General features: G+C 37.6%; 1 protein-coding gene across 1 annotated transcript; it reads right to left on the minus strand.

Moving 5' to 3' along the window:
- Positions 1 to 873: 873 nt before the first annotated feature.
- On the minus strand, positions 874 to 3354 carry LOC139851921 (U-box domain-containing protein 17-like). Its single transcript, XM_071841123.1, has one exon. The coding sequence runs from the start codon at positions 3202 to 3204 to the stop codon at positions 1000 to 1002; it is 2205 nt and encodes a 734-aa protein (XP_071697224.1). The 5' UTR covers positions 3205 to 3354; the 3' UTR covers positions 874 to 999.
- Between the last annotated feature and the right edge of the window lie 6350 nt (positions 3355 to 9704).

The following is a 9704-nucleotide window of genomic DNA, read 5'->3' on the forward strand; positions in this document are numbered from 1 at the left end:
TGTGCACGTTCGTGGTGGTTGTCGTGGTGAAGGTTCTCGTGGTTGATAGTGATTTGAGGTCATTGTTTAATGGTTCGTAGGGGTGTGGACTGTGGATGGTCTGTTTGCAGAGTTAGTAGGGTTCGGGTGCTCTTCGATACACGGTTTGGGTCTTTCGAGTTCGAGGTTTTGAAGTGGTAACAGGTGGGGTTCGATTTGTGGTTTTTTTCTATCAGTGGATCTGGTGGTTCCTAGTGTCCTGTGGCGGTCAGATCTGCTGGTTGTAGTTCATCATATGGCGGTCGATCTATCGTGGTTTGTTTCTTGTGAAACCATATTGTCATATTACACTGTCACCTCTCAATGTGATTGTGGTTTTGGATTATTGGCTTGAATTTTGGGGATTTCGAGATTGTTGTTTGTGTGCTTCGAGTTCGTGATTGTTGTTGGTGTGCTCCGATTCCATACTCTCTATCGAGTGATTGCCCTTATGTGATTACGTAATGTGTTTGGTTAAAATATCTAGAGATTATCCTTGATGGTCGGATCTTCCATATGGTGTGTCGAGTTAAATTTCGTGTTTAGGCCAATTCGAGTTAAATTTCGTCCTTAGGCCATTTCGAGTTAAAAATCGTGTTTCGGCCAATCGAGGGAGGGCTTTAGGAATGTTGTTTTCGTGTCGTGTTTAATTTGTGTTAGTCATCTCGAGTTAAAGTCTTTTGTACCTCCTAGCATCTTGCTAGTTTGTTATCAATATATAAAATTTATTGCCTTTCAAAAAAAAAAGAAACAAGTTGCAGTAGTTTATAAAGGTTTGTACATAGCTGACATAGCTGCAGCAATGTCATGTTTTCATGACTTTGCAAGTAAATAGTAAATAACCATATAAGCAAATAGTAAATGAAAGATTTCTGTGTATTTATGAATATAACAATATACAGTAACGTAGTAACATAACAATGAATATCGGAGATAAAAAAAGGATTTGAACTTTAATTCACAACATTCAAAATTACCAAACTATGAAACTGAAACCGACATCGACATTGAAACCGATACTGTTTCTGTTGGAAAACCCGTATCTAAATTCCCACTCGCAACGTTTGCGGAAGCAAAACCATATTCCAACCGAAACCCAGATCCATTAATACGAAAAGAATTATAATGACAACGTTGAAAAACACGAGCAAGCGAAGCCGCCTTTCTCCTAGCTCGTTTTGTCCCCGTAAACAACAAACTCTGAATCAAACCAGCTAATGTCGGAGCTTTCAAAACTCGTTCCGTGGTGTGGGCCCCACCACTCCGACAAAGCTCAAGTAACGCCGCCACCGCGTTTTCTTTACCTCTAGGGGTCCCACATCTCATCATTCCAATCAAACCAATCACCGCATTTTCCTCGTTCCCGACCGCCTTGGCACCGACTGGTTGTCGGACTAATAACGCCAACGCACCGGCCGCTTCTTCCGCCACCGTTTCACATTCTAACGACTCGACTAACGCTTTAAGGACCCCGTACTCGATCATTTTAACGCAGTTTGCGGTGTGCGTCGAGAGGTTAAATAAGGCAGTAACCGCGTCTTTTTTCCCTCGTGGTGTACCGTCTTTTAGTAAATGTCCTAACGTCGTTAACGCACCTTCCTCATCAGCGATTCTTTTTTTATAATCATGAACTGCAGAAAGACTAAATAACGTAGCGGCTGCATTTTCTTTTGATTCAATCGTATGTCCGTATCTTAAAACACCCACAATCGATCTCAAACAATCGTCTACATCCATAATTCGCGTTTTATTTTTATCGTATATCGATAGATTCAAGATTGCGGTCACAGCGTTTTCTTGAGCAACTGCACTTTGTGAAGAAAGTAAACTTTTCAAATGAGGAATCACACCCGATTCGGCTATAAACCCTCGATTTTCTCTCCCGGTTTTTGCCAAAAAACGAACTTCACGGGCAGCAATTGCTTTACCACAATCTGACCCGTTTTCAAACTGTTTAATCAGAAGCTTGACGGTTTCTTTATTAGCTTCAACTGCAGCCCGGCTTGCTGGAGCTGCGGGAAACGATTCACTTGCTATATCCGCATTTTCCGGTTGACTATAAGGGATCTTGTGGGCCATACACCATTGCATTATCAAATTCCTCAAAGCCCGATTTGGTACAAGCTTCTTATGCACAAGAACTTGCCCAGTTTTCGGGCAATTACAATGACCTTCTTCAATCCATCTCGAGATCGAACCACGATCAAAAGATTGCCCAGTGGATATAATCACAGGATCCGTCATCAAATCTAACGAAATCGGGCAACAAAAGTCTTTAGGAATCGTTATAAACGTATCGGCAATTTCTTTCGAGATCAACCCACCTATTTGCTTTCCTCTTTTAAATCTTTTATTACTATTTCCTTTTAAGGTTTCAACTTCATCTTCATTGAATCCAAATAACAAGTATCTACAGTACCTAATCATAGCTATAAACCCACCGAGTATTGAACTTGATGGTTCAAGATCACTATCATGATTCACTATTTGTTCTTCCAAATACTCGATTTCAACTCTACAAACCCTAGCATCAGATACCCCCAACTTTTTTACAAATATTTCATAAAATTCATCAAAAGTTGGAATATTTCCCTCCCCAAATTCATTCAATAACTGAAAAAACTTCAACCTTAACTCCTCATCATGTTTATCTATAAACAATTTATTTCCCCTTCTTGATTGTTTCTGTAACAAATGTATCTGTTCTATGACATCACTACTAATTATATGATTCAAACAATTAATTGGGAATACATCTAAAAGTGTTGTAATTTCTTGATTAAGATCATGAAAATGACCTGAAATTGAAGGGTTTTGAAGCAAAAGCCATAGCTTACTAGACTGATAGCAGTAATCACGTAGTATTTTAGACCTGTAAAGCAGAAGGTACAACTCCTTAAAGCATAATACAACCGTTGACTGTAAGTTTGTACACCAGTCACCCGAATCTTGAATGGAATCCAATAACAAAACAAATAATTCAATTTTCCGGAGTAAAGATCTAGAATTCTTTTTCTGAAACGGCAGTGTTTTGTGAGAGAATGATATGATGAGTTCCGATGAGATTGTTGTTAAGGTTTTTAATAATCCAACGACGTCATATTCTAGATCCACCGGCGCCAAGAACGCGTCTAACGACGGTGATCTGCTCCGGCGTAATGATGAAAATATGGCAGCCGATGCCATTTTTTTGGGTGAAATTTAAAAAGAAATGGTTTTTATAGATGGGGTTTTTGTGAATTTGAGTTATATATAAAGATAAATTAAAGATTTTGATGATGGAAATTGGGGATTTACTTTGATGATAGTGAGAATCCGCGTGAAGGATGACTTATGAGAGATGAAACAGAATGTGAAAGAGAAGAGTAATGGCTTTTCCTTGACTCGTTTTATGGTATTCTCCTCTGTCCCAAAATGAAAATTTTGACGGGATATTACTTCAGTTTTTTTAGTAGTAACTTCAAAAAAGAAAAAAAATCGACCGCCCGTTGCTGCGGTTGTATTCGACGCGCGGTCGAATTTGGATATACATTGTTTGGTACCTAGTATGTTTAGTAGGTAGGGTTATTTGTTGGACGTGTATGTATATGTATGTAATATAGCTCGAAATATTTAGTTTTTTTAACGATGTCCGTTTCGCTTATAGTTAGTCGCGTTGTGTTCGTAAAATTATTTCGAGTTGAACGGTGGTCTCGGAAAAATTTAACTCGCACCGAGCGAGAATATAGGGCCCGTTATTTAGTGTTTTTTAACGATGTCCGTTACGCGTATAGTTAGTCCCGTTGGGTTCGTGACTTTTTTTCGAGTTGAACGGTGGTCTCGGAAAAATTTAACTCGCACCGAGGGAGAAGATATGACCCGTTATAAATTCGAGTGGAGTAAGTTTCTTTTATTGTAATAAAATTATGTATTTACACTTTTTACCCCTGGTAAAGTGTAAAGTTGAGGAGTCGTTGTATCATTTGAGCGGAAGTTGAGGGGCCGTTTGTAGTGTGAACGCAAACTCAAAACGACGATCCGTTAAAACTAAAACGGCGAAAATTCCGGTGACTCGGAAGTTGAGGGGCCGTTTGTAGTGTGAGCGCAAACTCAAAACGACGGTCCGTTAAAACTAAAACGGCGAAAATTCCGGTGACTAATAGTATGTAGGTATAATATAATATAATATAATAATATAATATAATAATAATAATATGTTTAAAATAAAAAAATAAAAAAGTCTAAATGGAATATTAACTAGATGTCGTGTCTTTCACGGATGAACTGTCACATCACCATATTCTTTCCATCACTAATTATCATATTATTTAACAGACAAAAGTTATGAATAGTAACTAGGAACATTTTCGTCCTTTCACCTCTTTTTTTTTTTTTTTTACTTTTAACTAAATTTCGTTACGCAATTAAAGGCCGCCACACTTTTTTTACAAATTCAAGTCGACCCCCCGAACAGGAGGGTAAAGTGTCAAATAATAATTTTCATAAAAAAAATCCTAAATAAACTCCACACAAATATTCAACGGATCATATCTTCTCGCTCGCAACGAGTTAAATTTTTCCGACACCATCGTTAAACTCGAAATAATTTTAGGAACAAAATGTCACTAATTATACGCAAAACAGACGCTATTTAAAAAATACTAAATATTTGGGGTACTTTTCATACACGTTGATATTGCGTTAAATTTTTAAAAGTCGACAATTTCATAGCGAAACCCGGAGATGCACATATATTGTTAATTTAAAATAACATTTAAATCTTCATGGGTTATACCTTTTAGTTCGACTCGAGTTGCGCTTCAACGACATCATTGTTAGCCACAAAATAATTTTACAAACTAAACGCAATAAAATACATTGAAAACCGAACCCCCGCCGCGAAGCAAGGGTTCGAAAACTAGTTAAAGACCCATTCCTAACCATCATGACGTACTTTAATTAAATAATTATTTTTTAAAACATAAATTTTTTATTAATTAAAAATTATATTAAACAAAAAAATAAAACTTAAAATTACAATTTAAAAATTATATTGCATAATTAAATAAAAAAAATTAAACTACTTGTAGCGACCCCGACAAATCGTCAAGTGACGGCGTCGACTACGTAGGTCCCATTACCTGGTCATAAGTCTTTAAAACAGACGTTTGACCCAAAATATGTCGCATCCATTCAAGTGTAAAGATTGTTTCAAAGTTTACAAAGATAATTGACCACAAGTTAAGTTACAACGTCATAAGTACAAATGAAAACTATGCGACACAGTTTAAATAAGTTCAAAAGATGCTTCAAAATGCATGTATACTCGACATCCAAGCAAGTATCAAAAGAGTGCGGAAGCATGTATCACTAAGCATTCAAAACCTGAGAAAACATAGAAGAATCTGTCAACGAAAACGTTGGTGAAATCATAGGTTTAGTAAGTATTAAACGTTGTTTTTGAACCACAAGATTTTGTATTTCCATAACGTAGATTATCCAAATCATTTGCATTCCAAAAGTGTTGTTATACGCGAGCACTCAATTATCAAAACTTAACCAACGTTACCCCATCACACAGTGCTAGAACCCACACTAAAACACAAAAATATATTTCATCCGCATAACGGTAGCGAACCGTCCGAATGAGGGTTTGTTAAACCCGTATGGCCACACAATATAAGTTCTCGCTTACACCCTGCAAGTGTAACTAATGATAATCGAATTGAGGCATTTTTATTCTAACTCGCACGTGGAATGTTTGTTTTCACACTTGTGTTCAAAACATAAAAGTAAGTAGTACAAGATGTAACAAAGTATATGTTTTCTCAGCCCACGATTTAAAAGTATAAAAGTTATTGAAAAGGTGGGACTATGATCTCACCTTGAGTGCAAAAGTTAATAAAGTACTTCAACAAGTAGACGCGTGCAAAGACAAAGCTAGTCTTGACCTAAACATATAGGTTGTATCAATAACGGTAAACACAAACGGTCAAAGATGTTCAATTAGTCCTATGGCTCGTTACGACTCGATTAATATAGCATGTGAATCAATTTGTCAAGTTTCATGCACGATACAAGTAGTTAAGTATGTTAGAACGATTGTATAATCGTTTGGTTAAGTTTGACTAAAAGTCAAACTTGGTCAAAGTCAAAGTCAACGGGGTCGGGTCGGGTATCCGACAATTTTCCCAAGACGAGAAGTCATATAAGAGCCTAATAGTCAAGTTTCATGCTAAACGGAGTTTTAGTTAAGCGGAAACATTTTTGTGACATTTAAAAACAAAAGAGAGTGGCCTGGGGCTTTTGCGCGGCGCGCACTGGGTTGCGCGGCGCGCACCCAAGTGCAATTTCTGGTCAGAACTCAACCAAGAAGGCAAACATCTGGGATCTCTGATTCTGCGCGGCGCGCGGGTAAATGCGCGGCGCGCAATACCTGGGAATCATGCAGTTTGCAGAAAAATGGTCCAAGTCACGAACCAAAATACAATATAACACATTTCTTGCACCGAAAACACTTAAAACGCATAACCTATATCATTAGAAAGGTAATTTGACAAGGAAAACAACTAAGCATATTTCATCAAGCAATTCATCACTAACAACAACCAAAAACCGCATTAAACGTTCATAATCAAAGTTTCAAGTTCTAAAACGCATTTTATGATTCGGGCAACCAATTTACATGTATGATATGCCGTTTCGAAGGTAATCATACACACATTGCAACAAAATTCTTATCTACAATATTTCATAGCATTTGGTGCATCAAAAGTTCATCTAAAGCTTATCAAACCCTAATCCAAGTTCACAAAATCACTAATCATGTTCTTGGAGTTTCCTTAATCAACCTATACATCAAAACGAAGCTAATGATACTAGTAACACTTTTAAAACATGCACTTTAACAATCTAACAACATTTGATCATTCAAAATCAAAGATTTAGCAAGCAAATTTTCATAATGAACTAGTTACACCAAAAACAACAAATCGAGCATACAAATTACATACACGACATCACAATGAGCCATAGACACTAATTGACACACTTTTAAGTCAAGAACATGAATTTAAAGAAATCTAGTGATTTTAGAAAGTTACCCAAATTTGATGAAACCGGTATGGAATCGAAGAGGAAGATGCAAGGATTCCAAATATGTAATTTGTTTGGATTGAAGCTTGATCGATTTGAAATGGATGATGATTTCCTTTTTGAAGGATTGAGAGAAAATGGAGAAGTATGAAAAGAAATTGGAAAAGAAATGAAAAAGAAAGATGGGGAGGAGGTTGACTAGTCAAAGTGCTAGTCACCTCTTTGTCTTTTTGGCAAAACTAGTCCCTCTAGTTTGTAGTCGGGTGCGGGAATTAACCGAACGAATATTTAAAACGCTCGAGTAAACGGGTGACGTTATAATTAAATAACGAGGGTATTATGAACATTAGTTAACGAAAGATGCCAAATTAAATGACGAAAGATATTATTTAAAAAAAAAAAAGACGGTGTTAAAATAAATTTAACGGAAAAACGCGGGATGTTACATTATCCACACCTCAAAAGAAATTTCGTCCCGAAATTTAGTTGGAAGTAATAGTCGATGTCTCTTACTCGAGACTTAGTGTAGTAACTCTACGAATGATTGAAGGTACTTTCTTGGACATTCCACGAATCCGGATAGTCGGGGTGTTACGTTGTATTAGGGCTTGGTTTTACGATCCACAAGTTCAGCCGGTTTTTCCTATGAGGAGGAGTTTGTCATCAATAGTTGGTGCATCTAGAAGGATTGCACGTTCCTGTTCCGCAGGACACGTTTCTAAGTTTGTTACACGAAATGTAGGGTAAACGGAAACTTAATTGAGTCGGAAGTTCTAAACGATAGGAAGCGGTTCCAATACGCCCCAAGGTTTCAAAAGGTTCGATATTGCGGATATAGCCTTTCTCGATTTCCCAAAATGGATTACACCTTTCCAAGGTGCGGTTTCTCAATATTACGCGGTTACACACTGGGATTTGTGAGGTTTTCATCTAAGTTTGGTATAACTCTTCTGGCGACAATGGGTTGTCTCGAGCCCTTCTCGGACTTGAACGATCTCAATTGTTGTTTCTTGATGGAGTTCAGATTTCGGTGGTTGATGCTTTGGTTAAATGAACAGGGGTATGACATTAGCGGTCATATAGGGTTTCGGAAAGTGCGTGTGAACACACGAGTGGTATCTACTGTTGTAAGAGTGATCTACTAAAGGTGACAATACGAGTTTGTGACATGTCTTTCCAAGAAGTAAATCGTTCGTTTGCTCGGTTCGTCGGTTTGTGGGTGGTACGCGGTACTCATGTCTAAGCGGGTCTCCAAGGTTTCTTGCAAAACTAGAAGTGAAACGAGTATTTCGATACGTGATAATTGACAAAGATGCACCGTGTTGGAATAGAATCTCTTAATATACGTTTGAACAAGTTAGTTAGGGTTCGAAAATGTTCGTTAGAACTATTCACCCTCGTGGCGAATACTATTGTAATATGAAGAGTTTCTCTATCCATGGAGAAATGTTACAAGGAGTTTCCTTAAACGGAAATGCGAGCGATAAAGATAGGAGTGAAATGAGGACTTAGAATAGGATGAGCTTACATCTCGGGGTTGCCATAACGTGCCTCTAGTTGTCAAAAGTTGAAGTCTGAAAGAGAAACGAGGTAGTACACGTAGTTGTATAGTTCGGGGTTGAATAATAGTTGACCGATCATCAGAAACACAAGGGCGTTAAGTCAAAGAAGAGTGAAGTATCGTTGGATTGTGTGTTATCTTAAATTCCAGTAATATTAGACGGTGACGGTGAAATAACAGAGGTAGGTAGTGTGGTACGGGATGACGAGAAAATTGATCGGATCCACAATTTAGGATTCGAATTCTTCGTGCAAAATAACGAATTTTAGTTATGTTGATTTTTGAGACGAGAGAGTATGCCTTTCGGCGTTCAAGTAGAAATATTTCCATGTTTGAGTTCCATCTGTTGCTATACGATTTTAACTAGAATTGTTGGTGTGAAGAATCACGCTCAAGGTTCGAACACGGAGAGGTTTAAAGTTTTCCCTTAGTGAGTTAACGAGTTTAAAAGTCGGGTAACACGAGAAAAGTCAGAAATGAATCTTCGGTGATAACAGGCGAGATCGAAGATTTTACGAATACAAGTCTGAGTTGAGAGAGTTTTATGATTACGTGTGGCTTGACTTCGAGATTGATTGTAATGCCTTGACCATTAACATCATGGTCTAGAAAATTTGACTTCGTTTAACAGAAATTCTCACTCGGAGAATTTGGTATAGAGTTGCTCTTTTCTCAAAGTTCGAGCGTAAGATGATGATGTTGTTCGTTTGCCTTCTTTACTTGAATAAGTTAAGATGTCATCTATAAATATGATAACAGATTTGTCTAGATAAGTTGCATACGTGGTTTAGGAGGTTCATGAATACGGACGGAGTCCTAAATAAATCAAACGGTACTAAGAGGGATTTACAACTAACGTTGCGAGCTCGGAAAATGGCTTAGGAGACATCGTCTCCCTTAACCCCCAATTGATGATAACCAGAACGGAGGTCGATTTGGAATACACGGGATCCACGCAAATAATCATGAGGTAATGGATACGAGGAAGAGAGTATTGGTTTCCAACCGAAAGTTACTTAGTTCACAATAATCTATACATAAATGTAGGGCA

Source organism: Rutidosis leptorrhynchoides, chromosome 6 (genome assembly GCF_046630445.1).
Source record: "Rutidosis leptorrhynchoides isolate AG116_Rl617_1_P2 chromosome 6, CSIRO_AGI_Rlap_v1, whole genome shotgun sequence".
NCBI lineage: Eukaryota > Viridiplantae > Streptophyta > Magnoliopsida > Asterales > Asteraceae > Rutidosis > Rutidosis leptorrhynchoides.